Consider the following 20,655-nt stretch of genomic DNA (forward strand, 5'->3'; position numbering starts at 1 on the left):
AGAGAGAGAGAGAGCGAATGCGGTGAAGGCGTGTGGCCACATGGGGGCGTGGGACGTGAGGGCGGGGATCCATTTAGGCTAAACTGATACAGTGAGCGCCTCAGCCGTCGGATTAGGATCTAAAGGTTGTACGTTGCCCATGGGCCTTCGCGTACTGCCGGGACGCGTAAAGTTTGCGGCGTGGTGCGTTCGAATTACTTGAGAGGCACGCTTTTTGAAGGCGGCCCCTTGGGTGCGTTCAGGTACCGGTTACGGGGGTTCCGAGATGCCGGAGGGGACAGCAGACCGCTGACCCTCGCTTCCCGAGATGTATATCTTTATGCACTCCGAGAGAGAGAGAGAGAGAGAGGAGCGGGGTGATGGAACGGCTTTAATTCGAATTCGATGTCAGTGAAATGCCTTCCTTCGCATTGAGTTCCTCGTTGTCGTTCTTCTTCTTCTTCTTGATCTGTTTCTTCTCCATCTTCCTCTCTTGAGAGGTACGGTTGCAAGTTGTTCTTTTTTTGGGCCAAGACTGCGAGGAGTTAGAGGTTCATGTTCGATTAGGGAAAATATCTGATATTTGGGTGTAGATTTTGTTTCTTTTTCTGCAATTTTTCGATGGAAATCTTTTGGATTTTGTTGTATGTTCATGTCTGCTTGTATTTACTCCTATCTTTTCCGTAAATTTTTGGATTTTTTTTTTCAAAGGTTTGGATCCGCCATGGTTCTCACAATTCGCGTTCTATTTGCCCTTTGGAGGACTCGATGTTGACGGAGGAAAAGTTGAGTTCTTTGAAGTTATGTGTTCTGGTTCCACTATGTATTCTTGCGTTTTCTGTTGTTTGTTGATCGGATCTGTTGGAATGTTGCGTGCTTTGACTTCCCTTTATTCTCTTTTGCGGTTGTGTCGGTTGATCTGATGTCTGTTTTCTCCGTTGATGTTCTTAGCGTGACAGGTTAGTGTTGATTATTCGCTCCGTCCTCTATGTTCAAGAAGGCTTTTTTCCTTCGTTGCGCTTGGTTCTCATTTAAGTTTGAGACAAGTGAGATACTGCATTATGTCTGTTAAATGCGCAGCTGATTGTTTGAGATGATAATTATAAGGCCAAAAAGATCGTGATGGGTTAATCTGAGTGGGTTGGCAGTTGGATTGACATGGACTATTTCAGTTTTTGTGCTTGAGCATTACTAGCTCTATTCTGCTTGCCCCTGTCGAGATGCCTCATTTGGTCCTTATTGGAGACTAATTTCTTGCGCCGCGCCCTTGCTTCCTTCACTTCTTGACAACCTTCTGAGGCTAATCATTATCGAAATCTTAAAAATAGACACTGGGGAAATAACTACATACTATTTGGTCTCCAATGTTTTTTACTCCAAATTTCATGTGCTTTTTAGAGGTAACATAAAAAAAAAGCAAACTGGACTATTTTTCTCAGTTCTTACACCTTATAATTTCAGAATTAAGAGGCTGTTTTGGTTGCTCACTTGGCTGTGTTAAACACCCTCAAATTGGCCTAATGGTGAGAAGATTGTGCAGAGATAAGGAAGTAGTAAGACAGCTTCAATTACTTGTCTTTGTTATTAAGAGGAATGAATTAGTTGGAGCATAACATTCTAGTTTATGCATAATGGTTATTAAGCATAACAGTTGATTGTGCTTATGTAACTTTTAAATTGAATTATATAATTATTATTTAACAATTTTCTTCTCAAGGCACCAGCTAGATCAGGATGGACTTATCTGAATGATCTATTTTGCCTATCACCTTTGAACAATGATCATTGTTTGATTTATTAGTAATACCGCATACACTTTGGCTTATTCCTATGTATTGTTCGCTTCTCTTGATTCACATTCAATACTAACTTATTTCGTACAAACAAAGTTGACTGGCTGACTTGGTTAATTATGTAAACAGGGCACGGACAAGGGGCAGTAGTATCTCCTTATGGCACTTGATGCTACTTACTATGATGATATGAGTGTCAACCCTGAGGTTATTGATCCTTCTAAAAATGAAGATATGGTGGAAGTAAGTGAGCATGTTAATGACCATGTTCAGCACTCACCAAAGCCGAATATTTCTGTTGCCAGCAGTGTGCGTGAGCTTTTAGAATGTCCTGTATGCTTAAATGCCATGTACCCTCCTATTCATCAGGTCTGATTTATATATGCCTCCCTTTTTTTGCATTTTGCATTATTCCATAACAATAATTTTTTTATATTGTGTCTGATCCAATACTTTTTTTATGGATTTTATTCAAAATTAATTATTGCACAAAATCTAATTGTGTTGCATTGTTTTATTTTGATGGTCATAAGACAAAACTGATATAACTTTTCACCTATTTGAATTTGGATTTCATCAATCGCTTCCACCATGTACTGCAGTACCAAATTCCCACACATATGCTTGAACAGTTTTTGCTTTTATCATGTCATTGTTATCATAGATTAAGGATTTGGTTACTCACTAAATATATAAAGTCATACCAATCCATTGACTAAAGTTGATGACTTCATGGTTTCTTGATGAATAGTATTCTATTTTCTATTCATGATCCTTGAACTATACTTCATTTAGGAGCCCTTTTTTAGTGAGTTTAAGGTAAAAGATCTAGGATTAAATGCAACAAAATTTCTCATTACAATAGCCTTGGAATGAGAACATAAAATACCTTTATTTTTTCCTATGAAATAATTAAAATTATGCTATACATGGAAGTCTTTTATAATGATAACTACCTTTTTGTTTGTATGCAGTGCTCAAATGGTCATACTTTATGTTCTGGATGCAAACCTAGAGTTCACAATCGATGCCCCACTTGCAGGCATGAGTTGGGTAATATAAGATGTCTCGCATTGGAGAAGGTTGCAGCATCTCTTGAATTGCCCTGCAAATATCAAAGCTTTGGTTGTTTGGGTATATATCCATACTACTGCAAACTGAAACATGAATCACAGTGCATATTTAGGCCCTACAATTGTCCCTATGCTGGATCTGAGTGCACAGTTGTTGGTGACATTCCTTATTTGGTGACTCATCTAAAAGATGATCACAAGGTCGACATGCACAATGGAAGCTCCTTCAACCACAGATATGTTAAATCTAATCCGCATGAGGTTGAAAATGCAACTTGGATGCTGACGGTTTATCTCGTGATCCCTTTTCTCATTTCCACTATAAGAAACTGCAGCTTGTTTTATGTTTGTTTTCTATTCCTCTTATTTTTCTACATGTTCTTTTTGTACTATTAGGAAATTGTTTGCTGGGTTAACATTACAATTAAATCAGTCATATCGTATTCTCCTATTTTCTTGGGCTAGTGGTCATGCAGTTCTTGCAATTTTAGGAAAGCTTCATAAGATCATAATGCTTGGTTGGGTTACAAGCTTTCTCAATTAACATTTATAATTATATGAAAATGACTTTTGACAATTTAGTCAGATCTAATAGCTTTCTCCGATTCTTCTTCCAATTTATTTGCGGAATATATATCATTTCCTACAGCCTAATTACTGTCATGAACTGGGTGCTCTGTTTAGACATAGTTTCTCATCATTATAGTCCTGCCAATTTTATAATGTCAGTTCTCTGCATCTAAAAACACAATATCTGAGGTGCATAGTGCCAATGTTAAGGTTGAAATTTCATCCATGAAATCAAATTATTACATATTTACTTGTCATGCTTTAAAGCTAATAAGACATTTTGTGTACAGATAGCTATTTTTTATGTGTTCCTGTATCTAATCTAGAAAACATGGAGACTATTAACCATGCCTTGCCATCCAATTCATTTCTGACACATCTATGGGTGAAGAAAAATCATCACTGCTTATATTGTGTTATAACTATGACATGAGCTCTTACATACAGAGTAGGAAGACACAAGGTATTTCCAAAAAGATGGCATATGAAATAAGTACATGTTCTTGATCATAATGTGGTCATACTGCTGCCAAAATATTGCTACAATTAAAACAACTATTACTCATTTCATGTGACTGACTCTTGTCATTCAATGGATGGAAAATATGGGCTGGTATGTTTACCTAAGTCCAGGAGTCATTACTATGCAACTTTAGTGGTATCTCCAGGATAGGCAAACATAATTGTGATATAATGCTTTTGTTCCTTATATAATCTTCATCATCATGTAAGCTTTGTAGGGGCTTTACTAGGACCAGCAATAGTGATTTTGTTCTCTAAAACTATCAGGTTCACAGAAGTGATAGTTCCTAATATTGAATTTCTAAAGAAAATGAAAAAGGTTTACTTCTCATTGGTTATGATTGTAATATTGGTTAGGTTCACACTATGAATGCTTGTGTCTTGGGTACTAAAATTTCCAAATGGTACCAATGTTCTTGAGTTTCTTGGATCTACTGGGAAATCCCATATGTGCATGCATGTAAGAGGGAGCTTGTTTCATGATTTTCTGAGGATGCAGCTGTAGCTGTAAAGCTTTTCAAAGTATCTCATCTTTGTTGATTAGGTTCCCTATAGCATATTCTGGATCATTTGTTCATATTTGTGGACTGAACGAAACAACGTGGCGTTTTATCTAGGTTTTCAGTTGCTTTGGACAGTTCTTCTGCCTTCATTTCGAGGCATTTCAGCTGGGTACAGCCCCTGTATACATAGCATTCTTGAGATTTATGGGGGATGATAATGAAGCTAAAAACTACAGCTATAGCCTCGAGGTTGGTGGCTATGGAAGGAAGATAATTTGGCAAGGTGTGCCTCGAAGCATAAGAGACAGCCATCGGAAGGTGAGAGACAGTTACGACGGGCTTATCATCCAGCGAAATATGGCTTTATTTTTCTCTGGAGGGGATCGGAAAGAGTTGAAGCTGAGGGTAACTGGGAGGATCTGGAAGGAACAGTGAATATATAATTCTCTGTTGCAATCTCTTTTGCTTTCGTTATGGATTGCTAGAGTATTGAGTTCTCCGAGTCTCTCTAGATTTGAATTTTGGAGGGAGGTTAAGTATTATCAGCAGCAAAATTTCTTTGCTCGGTTGATGTTTGAACTTGCTTAAAATGTATGAGAACATCTTTTAGGCTATAAATTCTACACCGTAGTTGACAAATCCTAGGTGCGTCATGTTGAATTTGTCCTATATATTTCTCTTCTTTTCTTCTTTTTTTTTTGTCTTTGTCCCATGGAAGTTAAGCTATGTTGTGGTTAATTATGCATTCCTGAGTCATAGTCATGTATAAATCATAGATCATGTGAGTTCCATTTCATTATCAGATGACTTTTTCAGAGCTCATTGTCATTTCTCTTCCGGTCATGGAAAGCCTATTTATTCTATTGACAAAATGATGTTACTTGTGTGTGTTCCTCTCAAGGAGATATCTTTGTGAAGTCTCATAATGAGGTGTTGTGCTACTCGAAAAAAGTTGGATCTTACATATGGGAGATCTGTATATTTGCATGATAATATTCATTGTCTATGGTTTGTATATTGAATCTTGACATACTGCTGTCTGATCCTTCCTGCCTGAGAAACCCAAAGAAGCATATATTTATTTTTCTAGATTCATATAACATGAACAGTAGATGTTTCAAGATTCATACATGATTCAATGAGTTTTCCCCTTCTGAATTTAGTGTATTTGGCTCAATAAGCTGCTACAATAAATTTCATAGATTTTAGTACATTTAGGAAAAATGAATAAAAAGGAAATAATTTTATTATACACAAAAAAATAAAATTAGAATTTTAAAATCTTCATCAAATATATTTCAGTAAATAACAAGAAAAAAATGTTCATGCACTATGGCTGGTTAAGCTGCTACAATAAACCTCATTGATTTTAGTATATTTGGAATAATAAAAATAAATAATTTGATTATATAGAAAATCAAAGGAATTCAAATCTAAAAAAATTTCTACTATAATAAATATCATAGATTCTATTATATTTTAAAAATAAATAAAAAACAAAAAAATATTTATTTTATTTTGTTATAATAAATTTCGTATAAATAAAAAATAAAAATCTAAAATCTAAAAAAAATTCTACATAAAATTAAATCGCCTACCAAGTCTCAATAAGTCACTACAATAAATTTGGTAGATTTTATTATATTTTAAAAATGAATAAAAAAAAGCAAAAAATTGGTTAAATGGAAAATATTTAATTAAAAATCAAATATAATCGCCCACCGTGGGGCTCGAACCCACGACCACAAGGTTAAGAGCCTTGCGCTCTACCGACTGAGCTAGACGGGCTTATGTTACAGGTTTGCTTATGTTATATAATCAAATAATAATAAAGATCACTAAGATATATATAATTACATGTCCCAAAGTATTGTCCAAATATGTTCAGTGGAGAAACATCTACTGCAGCCATTACATCAAAATAAATGGGATTTTTGCCAAATAAGAGGATCTTATATCTTAACTCTCATCGCATAGATCTATAAATGGCCTTTTGCATCATTTATTAGCTCATTAAAAGCACTAACTATACTGTAATTTAGCTGCTGTATTTTTAGCAGAAAGAGAGGAATGGCATCCTATTTCTATGTTTTTCTCTTCTACTATCACTGGTCTTGTTTTCTCTCTCCAGAAGCAACCATCAAGAAAGTAGAATGATAAAGAGTCAGCAAACCATTGTGGCAATCTGGCGCTGCAACTTAGCTGCTCAAGATACATTATGGCTCCAGCAAAAACAGTATGATTCAGCAAGCAAAGCATGCATCCTGGTTTGCAGTACAATTTAACGTCAGTGATTATTTCTACTGTATGTGTTTGAAAATGACTACAAAAACGCCTGTCTTTTTAGCATCCAAAAGCTTTACATCAATCAAATTTCAGTTCATCGATGATCACTTTGGTGAGTCTGTGATTTCTTCAACACTATGTGGGGATCCATGTTACTTAATTGGTGGGAGTTTTATGCCAATACTATAGTCAGTAGGTATCTGCTCAGAGATCCAATGGTGCCTTTTGAGAGAGAGAGAGAGAGAGAGAGAGAGAGGAAACAAGCCATTTGACAAAGGTTGAAGGAAGGTGATGGTCAATATTTTTTATATTAATTGGCAGAACCATCAGCTTCTTTGAACACTTTTGATTTGTAAAGGAGACCCCTATCCTAATGGCATTTTAGGAACCCTTTCATTAAAAATATTACAATTATTCTAAACAACATTATTAACACCTGATAAGACAAAAGTATTCTAATCCAAAATGATTCAAGTAAAGACTAGTTTTGTTGGGGTGTCATCACATATAGGCATGTGTGCCCCATGCTTCCCATTTGGTTGCAGTTGCCTTTAATTAATTACTCCATTGTGTCCCCTATAATTTTTTTTTTGATGTATAACAATGACAGTGCAAGGGACCCACCATACCACATGCCTTGAAATCATCATGACTTATAGTGACAGATTGAATCTAAAATATTTTGAAACAGTATAACCTATCCAAAATCTTTTTAAAAATTTTATCATTATAATGGAACTTGTAAAAGATACCAATGATATCCTAGCATTCAAATGACATAATTGATGGAGATTATATATATATATATATATATATATATATGTATGTATATATGTATATATACACACACATACACACACACAAATGAAAACTTTTAAGTACTTATGTATGTATATAAGTGTTGGATTTTGAATAGAAATATTGGTGTATGCTAAACATAAATTTAGAGATATTACAGGAAAATTACTAACATTGAAGGAATATGTACACATGTATATACATATTCACCTAAGAATGTGGATATATAGTTGATTTTTCTTATCAATGATTGCTTAACTATTGGAAATAAGGAGGGAGCAACCTTTTCATCTTTTTGCAACTTTACTGTGTTGTGCTACTGTGTCTGTAAGATGTGTGTCATCCAAGGTCTGGAATGCTTTGATGTTACATCTCATGCCATCCTTTAGCTTGGATGATGATTGGCTCCAAAGGGCACAACTGCTGCAACAACAGTGCATGACAGCATGACAATGAGATATTATTACTTCCAATATAGTTGATTGCACACAATTTGAGGTTAAAGAAAAAAGAATAAACATGGCAGCACAATGCATGAGATCTCTGCTGAAACCAAAAAAGGATATTTTATTGAGCTAAACATAATCTTTTCAGAACACATGGAAATAAAAGAGAAGTATTGTATCAGGTTGAGAATCAAATTAAATATTGTATATGTACTCAATGAAAATTATCACTTCTATACTTTTCAAATATTATAATAATACATGAGAAAAGATTTACATAGTTGATTCTAAATATTAAACTAGTACATGAGAAAAGAATCTCTTAAGACTTGGGATGCAATGAGAGGAACTCTTCTACATGCATATGCCCTACTGACTTGGATTTTGTTGATTACTTACACTACAAGTGTTTGATTGTCCAAGCCAATTTTGTTACCAGATTTGATATATCCAAGCTGTTAGGAAAGTGTTAGTGGTAAGATTTCAAAAATTTATGTGATTTTTGAATCATTCTTTACCAAGCAATAATGCATAATATGTGTCCATGAAATTCTTTCTAGCAATTATCTTTTAGAAACATTTGAGATTTTGAATAATCTTCATTACCCTAATTGGAACAGATATTATTTGAAAGTTTTTTTTCCACTTTTTTCTTACGACCTCAAATGAGTTCATGCAGAGGATCAACATACACAGTCTTATCCGCAGTTAAATAGTTTCTGTACATGAGCATTCTTCATCCATATATTTTGGTACACAAGCACTAGGTCAGACAATTGATAATGTTCTGTTGATCATAGACTAATGATGCTGGACCAGCACAGAGATTGCACAATTAAAATATGTTTATTGTTTTCAATTAGACAACTCTGTGAGTCATAACAGGAATAGTGAAACTTTTTGCTCACTGATTCCAATGATTAGTGGCAAAAGTAAGGAGGGAAAGGAATAAAAAAACCTATTATCAGATGATACTTGTACAACCTGCTGGTTATATGGCACCAAATGGTACAAAGAGTGTGTGGAACTTTAGTGTGCTTAAATGGAAACTTGCTGATGAAATGGAACCCTAATGGTCCTTGTCATGTCAGATCTGATGATCTTTCCATCTATCTATGAATATATATCATGCAAAGTAGGGTTAGCATTTTGCATCAACAGTAGCTATTGTTTTGTCTACAAATCCCATGAACACTGTATTTTCTGAGTGTCAGCTAATGAAGACACTATTTAGTGTACAGTTCCAAATAATGACAGCTCCAGAATCATGTCTGCCACATTACTGTGAGTTATAAGCTTGAATTTGATGTCAAATAATTATCCTGAAGTAAGAAGTTGGCAATGAGCATGTGGTTGGATTGTGTAAATAGAATACAATTGTCTTAAATATAAGAAAGTTGCCATTGGGAGTTTAAATCACAGAGGAGCAGACTCATCCCAAGTACAATATACATCCATAAATCATAAGTATGTATCAAGAACATATGATTTTTATATTGTAGCCAAAAACAAACTCTAAAGAAAGTTTAGCATTACTGAAGATGTTCAGCAAATCTAAATCTGAAGGAGGTTTAGCTCCCAAATCAGGTGAAGCAGAACACTGCTTCAGCTTCAGAAAGGCTTCAGTTAACTCTTATGCAGGCAAAAAAAAAAAAAATACTGTGGATACAGTGTAAGACTCCTCTTTTGGAAGATTGCTCCACTTGAAGTGTTAAATCACCTTTTTATTGCTTTCATTGTTAGAGAAAGTCACTAAATGTTGAGAATCTGGTCTGGGGGCAGTTTGATATGAAATTGATACTGTAAATGACTGTTTCTTCAGATCTGCATGATGAAATGACTTTTGTTTGTACACAATCCTTTAATAACATCTGAAGAGAACAACTGAGACTGACTTGTGCCTTCACATCTGCATATATGATAGGATGACTTTGTTTATGTACAATTCTAAGAGGAAAATATTCCTTAATTGCTAGCAGAAATGATCCTTATATAACATCTGGATAGAGCAAAATCAAAGAATATTTCGGAAAACCAAAACTAATGTGCAGGTGTGGTTCAGTTGATTAACCTCAAGAATAAATTTTCTGCTGGCTTCAGGATAGAAGACACTGTTATCAAAGGATCATTGATTCAGCATTGCCAATTGCCTGCAAGCTTGCCAAGCTAAAGACTTCTCTGTGTTGGTAGGAGGGTTGTCATGTAACTTGTTTGAGGAACTGTGAGCAGTAGTTTATTGATAGAGGTTTGGAATGGCATGATTAGGTCTTTCTCCTGTTTAGACTACCATTTTAAATGCTTTTAGTTGTGCAAAAAAAAGCTCTCTACCATTTTCAAGAAAATAGCTCTTTGCCAATCCATTTTTGGGAGATGATCCAAGTATTATTATTGGGTCCAATGCAAGTGACATTTAGGATCTTAGCTTTCAAGTTCCACATACACAAACTTAGTTCCTAGTATCAGCCCAAACTCCTAACTTTATAGATATTGACTCAGGAGATTATACCATGACATTCCTAACAGCCATGTTTACACATGCAACATGACTTGCCAGGTAAACATATCCAATTACAAGAATTAAGCATATAAAACATGTAAAAAGTCACTTCTTCCAGATCTAAAGAGAAAACAATCAAAATTACATGAGACTCAATACAACATGCCAGGTTCTCTTCAGCTGCAAGAACAGCAACTCCTAAGATTTTCCTTGTAGGTACAATCAAGAAACATCAGTGACATCTATCTTGTCTCTGTAAACCTTCATCCATTTCTAAGCAAACAAATATATTCCATCAAGCATTATTTTCTTTCTAAGATTATTCCATGCATCTCTTTGTTTGGTTTCTAGACCACCTTATCTTCCTCCTAGTCCCGAGCAGCCAGCCGATCTAAAGCTACTGGAATTGTGTTATCTGGAACATCAGTGAGCTAATTTTATTATGTCTGATCTGTACTAATTCTTGCCAATGAAATGTCCTCTTGATAGCCAGAATAACACCAAAAGATGGTACTTCTTCACTTTCCAATTTCATGCAGAAATAGAACTGACAATTTTCCTCAGGTTTAGCAGGTTCCTCCACACCCTGCTGCAACCTTGATCTACTTCTGGACCACAACTCAGAATTGATTGGCCTCCGCAAAGGATGTTAGAGTGTTACATCTTCTTAAGATGCCTTCTTAATGTACCTTCAAAGCACGTCCATGCTCTTCTTCCAAAAGGGAGTTCACTCAGGGACCATTAACTTCTTAATATTCCTAAAGGACAGGAAGCGGATTTAGAGACCGAGCAATGCTTGCAGACAAATGGCAGGACATGTAGTTTTGTGCCAGTGATTCAATCACATCAAAGCTGACTCTGATCATGGAGAAGCTTATGGATGTTGACTTTTGAACAAGACTGATGTCAAACAGAAAGGTGAGCAAATTGCTATCATAAAAATGACTTGGGATTTGCTGATATGTTTTGTTTAGATGGTGAAGATGCCTTGATAATTTGTCCATTTGCATGCATGGAAATTGTCAGGGGTAATAACACAAACACAAAGAAAGCGTGGGGATCAAAAGGGAGTCCACAAGCCCAAAGGAAGCTGGGAGAGACCGTGGGGAGTGGACAACGTACGGTACCAAAAGATGAGGCTACCCATACAGAGTATATACGTACGTGTTTAGGTGTATGTTACGTCGGTGATGGGAAAGAGAGGAAAGAAGGGACACGGAGACACACCTCTTCCGGCACACGAACGCCCAGTTGCAGTGAGGGGTAGCAGCGAAAGCATGGGATGGGATGGGATGGGATGGAGGAGTGAGGTGGTGGTGAAGCGAGGAATGACAAGTCAACTGTCACTTCCCACACCTCAAATCATAAGACTGTCAGCGATGCGTCAATCACTGCGATTTCCTCCGCTCCTCTCCTCCCCCCTTTCTCGCTCTCACCATCGTCGCTTCTCGGTGCGCGAGTCTGCCCCCATGCATCGCACAGGCACAAGGACTGGCGCTTTCCCATGGCGCAGCGAGGTCCGCACGAGGGGAGCGAGCCCCTCGGCACGCGCGTGGCCACGGTCAAGGCGTGGTGCATGGCATGGCCACGGCCACGGCCACCGCCACGGCCGCTGCTGCCGCTCCACCCCCCTCCCTCTCCCCAACACCCCCTGTCCCTGTCTGCACGAGTCCCCATAACTGTAGTGGAAATTAAAAGACATCGGCCCGGACGCGAAGCACGATGCCGAGCTCCCCTCAGTAAGCCCCAGTCTTTTCCTTTACTCTCTCTGCGTCTCTCTCCCTCCCTACCTACCAAGTCTATGTCTTCAACCCCCCACCTCCCCCACTCAAGTTTGAACAACAGCTGCTACAGTGCTTGCTGAAAGCAGTTCGAGCATGGAACATGGTGACAAGAATATAGCCTTTGGGATAATATCCATCTGGTGGTTTGTGAGGCATAGGGAGGAATGGTTTACTTTTATACGCACTCGAAGAGAGATCCGACATGGGCCATCAGATGTTGCAATCAGTGGGAGGAAGAGAGGAGAGGAAGATTGAATGGATCCATTGCAGAGTGGGGCAGCCATTGGAGTGCTTGAAGCCGAGAATATCTCTGAACTGTTGTTAGGTTTGTGGGGTCGTGCTTGATGTCGACCTCTCAATGCAAAGGTTCCCCAATGAACACCTCCGGATTTATTTACCAACATATGTGTGTGTGTGTGTTGCGCAGATGAATCAGCTCTCAGAGTTACTGCTTTTACTGTTGCAAGGAATGCTTTCGCCTGGAACTCTCATTGACCTGTTCTTGGTCCTATCAATGAATACTCTGCGGAGAAGAAGAGGATGATCGACTAATATTGAAGTGGGAAATAATTGCACAGACAATTAGCATCTGATAGAGAGTCCAACAAAGGTTACAGCTCATTGTCTTCTTCAATGAACCTCTAAGAACATAAAAAATAGCACTGGCAACCAACCAAGTGATTGATTTGGTACAACATGAATGGTTGGTTTATATATATAGGTGGAGTGGTAGTGAGCTGTTTATTATGTTCATGCAGGAAAGCTGCTTATTATGAGATGATGTGAAAAATCTATCTGAAAATGATGTGTGGAATAATTATATCAACCACTGAAGAAAATGAGATGCTTTGACAGCCAGTTGTCATGTAAAGTGTCATTCGATCATGGCTTCTGTGATTTCTCTTCTCAGAACACTATATCTCCATCCAATTTCCTCTTCTTACCTCCTCAATTATTTTATATGCCCCAGCCGCCCACCACATCCATCCAGATTGCTCTCTTTCTCTTTATCTTTCTCTTTCTCTGTCATACACACATAGATCACCTCTACTCTCTGTTCTCTCTCTCTCTCTCTCTCTCTCTCTTCCCAAAAAGAGATATCTCAACCCATCACGAGCGCACAAGTATACAGATAGAAAGAACAACAGGAACCAGAAGTAGCAGCACTGAAGCAGGAGCAACAGGGGATATGAAAAGAAAAGAGGTCAGAAGGAGAAACCCCCTCCTCTCTCTCTCTCTCTCGCTCTCTTGGCACTACTGCTTCTGCTACTCTTCTCTCTTGCTCACCTCGGTAGCTCTTCTAGCCTGACAAAGCTTTGTCTTCCAGAATCATGATCAGATGTAGTTCTGAACCTTAAGCTATAGAAAGGAAGGGATCAGAAGAGGACAGGGGGGAGGGAGGAAAGGGAAGAAGGAAAGCATGGAGGAAGCACTCAAGTCCCTCTCCCTGGACTACCTCAACCTGCTCATCAATGGCCAGGCCTTCAGCGACGTGACCTTCAGCGTCGAGGGCCGCCTCGTCCACGCCCACCGCTGCATCCTGGCCGCCCGCAGCCTCTTCTTCCGTAGGTTCTTCTGCGGCACTGAGCCGCCACCGCCGGGCCTGCTGTCGTCGCCGAGGGGCGGAGCGGCGTCCCCAGGGGCCACCGGTGCCGGCGTCGTCATCCCCGTGAACTCGATCAGCTACGAGGTGTTCCTGCTGATGCTGCAGTTCCTGTACAGCGGGCAGGTGTCCGTGATGCCGCAGAAGCACGAGCCCCGCCCTAACTGCGGCGAGCGCGGTTGCTGGCACACCCACTGCACCGCCGCCGTCGACCTCGCCCTCGACACCCTGGCCGCCGCCCGCTCCTTCGGCGTCAAGCAGCTCGAGCAGATCACCGAGGTCGCCTCTCCGACACGGACACTGCTCCTCCTCCCAATACTTTCACCTCCAACAGTTCACTTGGATGTGGTTCTTTTTTGGGAACGCTGAATCTAACTTGTTTGCTCTTTTTTGGATGTCGTCATCCACTGTTGTTTCTGTTCTTCCTCTTCTTCTTCTTCTTCATATATCTCCTGCGTCTTCTTTACTGTATGAAGAAGCCTTCTACAGCAACTTCTAAGAGCTGCGTCTCTCTCTCTCTCTCTCTCTCTCTCTCTCTCTCGCGAATCCACCCATCATACGCATTACTAAACTAGGGTTTTCCCTTTCCCAATAGATCAGATCCTCCTCCTACTTTGCCGTCACAATTCATGCAAGACCCTGGTGCCAACAAGCTGAACTAAGGTGCCGACTAGCTTAGCTGGTAAAGATCTTGACAGATTGACTAGCTTGAGATCTCGACAGATTATCGCACTACCCTGAATTCGAATCTCACTTGTCCTTTGCCAAAAAAGAAAATTTCATGCATCATTCCCGATTTCTTGAATTGGGTGCTTCTGCTCTCTTACGATACAATCACCAGGTCCACTACTCCGGGCGATCCTCCAATCCTCCTCTTCCTATATTTTATGCGAGGAATCAACCTAGAATTCCCTGCTCACCATCCTCTCATTTGTATGATGTCGGTCGATGCTCATGTTTGGTGTGGTTGGGTGCAGAAGCAATTGGCTAGCGTGGTGGAGAAGGCATCGATCGAGGACGTGATGAAGGTTCTGATGGCTTCGCGGCAGCAAGACATGCAGCAGCTCTGGGCCACCTGCTCGCACCTGGTCGCCAAGTCGGGCCTCCCGGCGGAGGTGCTGGCGAAGCACCTCCCCATCGACGTGGTCGCTAGGATCGAAGAGCTCCGCCTCAAGTCCTCCCTCGTCCGTCGGTCCTCCTTCGTCGGTCACCACCCCCACCAGATCGATGTCGGCGGCCCCGCTGCGGACCTCGAGGACCACCACCACAAGATCCGCCGCATGCGCCGCGCCCTCGACTCCTCCGACGTGGAGCTCGTCAAGCTGATGGTCATGGGGGAGGGGCTGAACCTCGACGATGCGTTCGCCCTCCACTACGCCGTCGAGAACTGCAGCCGCGAGGTCGTTAAGGCACTTCTCGAGCTCGGCGCCGCCGACGTCAATTGCCCGGCTGGTCCAACGGGCAAGACACCGCTCCACATCGCCGCCGAGATGGTCTGCCCCGACATGGTCGCCGTCCTGCTCGACCACCACGCCGACCCCAACGTTCGCACCGTCGACGGCGTCACCCCGCTCGACATCCTCCGCACCCTCACCTCCGACTTCCTCTTCAAGGGTGCAGTGCCAGGCCTGTCGCACATCGAACCCAACAAGCTCCGCCTGTGTCTCGAGTTAGTCCAGTCCGCGGCATTGGTCATGTCCCGTGAGGAGGCCAACTGTGGAGGGGGCACCGGCGGTGCCGGAAACAGCCCGAGCTCGGTCATCTACCCACGGATGAACCCGGAAATCGGCGCTTGCAACACGAACAGCTCAAGCTCCAGCATGGTCAACCTCAGCCTGGATTCAAGAATGGTGTATCTGAATCTTGGGATGGCGGCACAATTCGGAAGCAAGATGAACGATGGCGGCGGAGACGAAAGCGGCAGCGGTAGGCCTCGAGGTGGTGGCATCGGCCCATCCTCCATGTATCCTTCTCATGCCTTCCCATGACCAACTCCGCAAGATCCGAGGACCACCAATCCATAGCACAATAGTCACATCATTCTATAATCCGATGAATTCACAGGGGGAATGGGGAACTGTTGTATCTTTAATCCAAAGGTTTTGTTATTGGAGGAACAGGGAGAAGGGGTATGTGCAGCTGCATCCAGACATGGCAAGGAAGGGCTCCTCATAATTTTATATGTGTGTTGGATTTGTTTGGCTTGTTGGGTTCTTGGTACTTGTTTGGTTTATTGGCTCATGGGGGTGCACCAGCATGTGGGAGATTGGAAAAGGGAGACAACAAGAATCTAAGTAAGCTGTGAATGATGGAGGAGATGCATGCAGGTCAATCCTTTCTCTCCCTAACCTTTCACACCCTTTGTTTCTATCTGCTTTTTTTGTTTTTTTTCTTTTTCTTTTTTGATATCATCCCTTCCTTGTTTGTTTATTTCACTGTACAATGACCTTGTTCTTTTCTTCCCCAACCCCCTCCCCCCTCTCTCTCTCCTTCTCTCTCTCTCTCTCTCTCTCTCTCTCTCTCTCTAGACATGTAAATTTTCTCCTGCACTGAGTGAAGAATGCCTCTCTTAATTACTTGAGCAACTATAACTTTAGGTCATCAAAGCCAATGAGGGTGGGTTTCCATTTGCCTACTGCCTTTAAATGGTGTGATTTGCTTGTCCTCCCTACTGAAGCAGTGTTTTGACATGGATAGATCAATGAGCAGTGCTCTCCACAACAGCTTCAGTAGTGGCTTTCCTTTTTACATGGTTATCCATGCAACAGCCCCATCTTTATGGCCCTTTACAGTATGTTAGTGAAACAAAGGAAATCAGTAAGCTGTAGACAAATATGTCCATTGTCTTGCATGAATGCAACACTGAGTGTGACTACACTACGCTACACCAGCCTTAAGGTTTGCTCAACTTGGGTGCTTTTTATAGTGTTCTCCTTTTTCCTTCTTGTTGACTCTTTTGAGGCTCAAGGCAGTGTTTTCTTGAACATGGTGGCTTTATTAGCACTGTGTAATCTTAGCCCAGTAGCAGACTTGTGTGGTGAAATTTTAGCTCCATAATAATGCCTTCTTGTAGTTTGCCTCTACCTTCTTCTCCTGTATTTTCTTCATTCTTTTCTCTTGTACTTGGAGGTCTTACACACACAAACACATAAAGAAAGAGATGATGCTTAGATTATCTTATTTGTAAATATTGTTTGACAATCTAAAACAAGTTTGATGAATACCTTTAGCTTCTTGCTTACGCCTTATATTTAATTGTTGCTTACATGTTTCAGAACCAATAATCTGTATTTTGCCATTCAAGTTTAATGAAATCCTTTAACAGTGGTTTATGTTCTTGTTCTAGTTCCATAGAATCTGGAGTCCTTTCTATATTTTTTTATTGCTAATGATGCTGATATTTATTTTTTCATCAACCAAAAATGAAAAATATATGAACAAACCTTGTTCAGAGAAAACATATCATGATTCAGAACATCTCAACTATGTATAGTTCAATCAAGTCCATTAGCTATTCTTGTCCTTCACTGTTTTTGCAATCATGCCAAGATTTGTGGTATTCCCAAGTTCTAAAACAGCCTGTCATAATTTCACTGTAGACAGTCATGTAATAAAACTCATGTGAAGGATACTTTATCTTAAGCAAGTTGGTGAGAAATTAGCTGAACATAGTTTTCTGTATGTAATTTTGTCATCTGAAATGTGCATCTTCTTGGTTGATTTTGGATAAAAGATAATAATAATAATAAAAGTAGTACTACAAATTTAGTGGTTTAAATCAATATTGGAAGCATGTTGATTTTTTATTCCTTCATTGACCATATTCCTGGAAATGCATTCAACAACTATGTAGAATAGATGGAAATATCCTCCAAAGCTGTTTGAATTTGTCCAGGAGAATAGTCAGCTTCAACTTACAGCTGAATGTGGTTTACTAAGTCATGTGTTCAATCATTAGTACTAATCTTCTGAATGGAAAAACAAATCATTGTGAGCTTTTTCTGGCAGCTATTCTTGTCTGGTATGGGAAAAAAGCTTCCTGAAAATTGTCATCCTCCAAAGATTGCTCCCTCAATATATGAACAATGAAAGTAGGTGCTGGAGTTCAACATCAAGCCATGTTGTCATTTTATCATGAAGCAAGCTACTTACTTCATGATAAAAAAAATTACAGAATTAAAGAATATGTCTCTTGGATAAGACATCTTTTGTATATTTGATGATCTAACAGATTGTTTATATCTATAGGATTACCAGCATCTACCCTTTTTAGGCTTTTCCTGCATGCCTATTGTATTGAAACATATCCATGAACTCTAATCCCTAGCATTATGCCAAAAATATCATGCAGCAGATTGCTTATTTTAGCTTCTGGTGGTGTTGTATTGTTGTTTTGGCATAATCCCTAGGATTATGCCAAAAGGTAGTGAATTTGGGGGAGGAAAAGAACAAACTATGATTTAGTGTAATGTTATATTGGTTAGAACTTTTAGATGGTGTGTGCTACTTATGCATATTATCCAGTATAAGAATTCTATTGAAATCATATTATTCTGGTCATTGCTTACATTCAAAGTAGTTGGAGGTTGCCAATGATGGGCTTATATATGCATTTTTCATCTTTAAGGTAAGTTTTTGCAGTAGGAATCTCAAAGTCCATGATCAGCTATTTTGCTCTCATAGTGTATGGAGTACATGAGAAGCATGTAAAGAACATTTGAAAGTAGGCAAATCATGTATGATGTTTCTTGTTTTAAGATGGATAAGCTCAAATGATACTGTTTTTGCCCAAATTTCTATTGTCTGGATCTAATACATGTAGGAAGAATGGCAACTCCAGTCATCAGCTCTTCCAGGTTTATTAAGCTCCATCAAATTTGGCAGTCTACTGAAATGCTTTTTGAGATAGTATCCGAACTTGTATGAACACATGAAAAATGCCTTGACAGATGAGTATCATGGATGCAGTGTCTTGAACCCTAATCCAGTGACATCATTATTGCAGTCAGAAATGGTACATGCAAAACAAAAAACAAAAACACACAACAAGTGACCATCTGAAATATTTACATGAATTATAGGAAGCTAGTGCTTAAGTTAGTGTCTACAGTGGGTTTCTCAGATCACAGATATGTTTCCAAGTAAAAACATGCTGATACTGCAACCATGAGTAAAATATCTGATGATGGAGGCTAATTAGACCAATGAGTTCTGAGTTCTAGTAAGGCTTTAGAGAAATCATGCTTGAGCAACAAGTAGTTGTTCTCTTTTGATGATCTTAATATGATTGAGCACATTTTTAGTCTCAAAAGGTCCACCACAACTATCTGCTATTGAATCTTCCAAAAGCAAACTGGAAAGTTGGCTTAGATATATAGCTTTCTTTTGCACCACAGCTAGTCAGGCATGATTAAGAGAAAAAGTGAAGAGAAGCAGTCAAAGCTTTACGATCATGATTAGGAGGATAATATATGTGCTTCCACTATAAAGTGGATGTTTTAATTGTGCTTCCACTGTAAAGTTTTCTCTGAGGTTGTCACTCTAAAAAAAGAAAGATCTTACTGAGAAGACAGCCACTGTAAGAACTCACAAAAGACAAGAACAAAATAGTTCCAACATATATATATGCGCAGATAAGACACAGTGCAAACATCCAAATCATAATCACCAAAAAAACAACTGAGAGAGAGAGAGAGAGAGAGAGAGAGAGAGAGAGAGAGAGAGAGGGAGAGAGATTGATCTTATTGATAAGCATGTATTATTACTGTGTATTGTAGAGATTCCAATTCTTAGTTTATGTTTTCTCCTTCTGCTTATCATTTAGAGGAATTCGCAAACACTTACAAAACCTGATGAATACTTTCTAAAGAAATGCATTAACTAATAAATTATATATATATATATATATATATATATATATATAGTGTGTGTGTTAACTTTTCTAAACCAAATTTTATCATAAGTTGTTTGCCTATTTAGATGTTCAAATGTCAATGGGTCAATACTATTTTGCTTGAAATGAAAAAATATAGAAAAATAAAAAAATCATAAAAATAAAGAATAAAATTTCTAAACTAGTGTAAGTATGATACATGTGGATAGGGTTACAATATGTTGATAAAGATTTTAAATGATTTGGACTTATTTCACCCTGAAAATAGGTTATCGTATATTAGGAGTTTACTTTCCTAGACTAAATTTTCATGAATTATCAACCTATTTAAAAGCTCAAATATCAAAGATATATTGCATGAGTCCATACTATTTTGCTGGAAATAAAAAAAAATATTGAGAAACTAGACAATTGGTAGACTCTTAAGATATGATTAAATCAAAAAATATAGAATAAAATCCCTAAATTAGAATATATATATATATATATATATATATATATATAATATGTCCGTATGGGTTCAAAGAAAATATTTCATGAAGATTTCAAATGATTTGAACATCTCCCGGTAGGGGATACCCTATTTTTGATTTCACCCCAAAAATAGGATATCGTATATTATGAGTTGATTTTTTTTTGCTAAGTTTATATCATCGTTGTCCACTTAGATGCTCAAATGTTAAAGAATATTACGTAGATTCGTGTCATTTTGTTTGAAATAGAAAATTATAGAGAAAATAGAACAAGGGCAGATTATTAAGATGTTGAATAAATCAAAAAATAAAAATAAAATCTCTAAATTAGAAAAAACTTTGATACATGTATATATGGGTGTAGTGCAAATATTTCAAATATTTAATACTTTATTTTTTATTTCACCTCAAAAATAGGATATCATATATCAAGAG

General features: G+C 38.8%; 2 protein-coding genes and 1 non-coding gene across 5 annotated transcripts; 2 read left to right on the forward strand and 1 right to left on the reverse strand.

Annotated features, from left to right (window-relative positions):
* The first annotated feature begins 322 nt into the window (after nucleotides 1-322).
* On the forward strand, nucleotides 323-5,262 carry LOC135618954 (E3 ubiquitin-protein ligase DIS1). 3 transcript variants are annotated; one of them, XM_065120456.1, is made up of 5 exons: nucleotides 347-479; nucleotides 1,441-1,532; nucleotides 1,902-2,141; nucleotides 2,747-3,133; nucleotides 4,555-5,262. In XM_065120456.1, the coding sequence occupies exons 3-5, from the start codon at nucleotides 1,932-1,934 to the stop codon at nucleotides 4,873-4,875; spliced, it is 918 nt and encodes a 305-aa protein (XP_064976528.1). In that variant the 5' UTR covers nucleotides 347-479; nucleotides 1,441-1,532; nucleotides 1,902-1,931; the 3' UTR covers nucleotides 4,876-5,262. The 3 variants fall into 3 exon arrangements, with proteins under 3 accessions (XP_064976527.1, XP_064976528.1, XP_064976533.1); XM_065120455.1 differs by lacking the exon at nucleotides 1,441-1,532 and having other exon boundaries at nucleotides 323-479; XM_065120461.1 differs by lacking the exon at nucleotides 1,441-1,532 and having other exon boundaries at nucleotides 365-530.
* Nucleotides 5,263-6,155: 893 nt separating this feature from the next.
* On the reverse strand, nucleotides 6,156-6,228 carry TRNAK-CUU (transfer RNA lysine (anticodon CUU)). The gene has a single exon. It is a non-coding gene; the product is annotated as a tRNA-Lys (tRNA).
* A 7,079-nt stretch (nucleotides 6,229-13,307) lies between these two features.
* LOC135618963 (BTB/POZ domain and ankyrin repeat-containing protein NPR5-like) lies at nucleotides 13,308-16,036 on the forward strand. Its single transcript, XM_065120468.1, has 3 exons — nucleotides 13,308-13,455; nucleotides 13,579-14,133; nucleotides 14,832-16,036. The coding sequence occupies exons 2-3, from the start codon at nucleotides 13,672-13,674 to the stop codon at nucleotides 15,840-15,842; spliced, it is 1,473 nt and encodes a 490-aa protein (XP_064976540.1). The 5' UTR covers nucleotides 13,308-13,455; nucleotides 13,579-13,671; the 3' UTR covers nucleotides 15,843-16,036.
* Nucleotides 16,037-20,655: the final 4,619 nt, after the last annotated feature.

The sequence above is a fragment of the Musa acuminata genome, chromosome BXJ1-3 (assembly GCF_036884655.1).
Source record: "Musa acuminata AAA Group cultivar baxijiao chromosome BXJ1-3, Cavendish_Baxijiao_AAA, whole genome shotgun sequence".
Taxonomy (NCBI): Eukaryota; Viridiplantae; Streptophyta; class Magnoliopsida; order Zingiberales; family Musaceae; genus Musa; species Musa acuminata.

Excerpts from the sequence above, each read along its gene's own strand:
- LOC135618954 (XM_065120455.1), top strand. The coding sequence starts at position 1,932 with ATGGCACTTGATGCTACTTACTATGATGATATGAGTGTCAACCCTGAG. Across the intron at positions 2,142-2,746 it reads TGTACCCTCCTATTCATCAG|TGCTCAAATGGTCATACTTT; the intron begins GTCTGATTTATA and ends GTTTGTATGCAG. Across the intron at positions 3,134-4,554 it reads ATGCAACTTGGATGCTGACG|GTTTTCAGTTGCTTTGGACA; the intron begins GTTTATCTCGTG and ends CGTTTTATCTAG.
- LOC135618963 (XM_065120468.1), top strand. The coding sequence starts at position 13,672 with ATGGAGGAAGCACTCAAGTCCCTCTCCCTGGACTACCTCAACCTGCTC. Across the intron at positions 14,134-14,831 it reads AGCTCGAGCAGATCACCGAG|AAGCAATTGGCTAGCGTGGT; the intron begins GTCGCCTCTCCG and ends GGTTGGGTGCAG.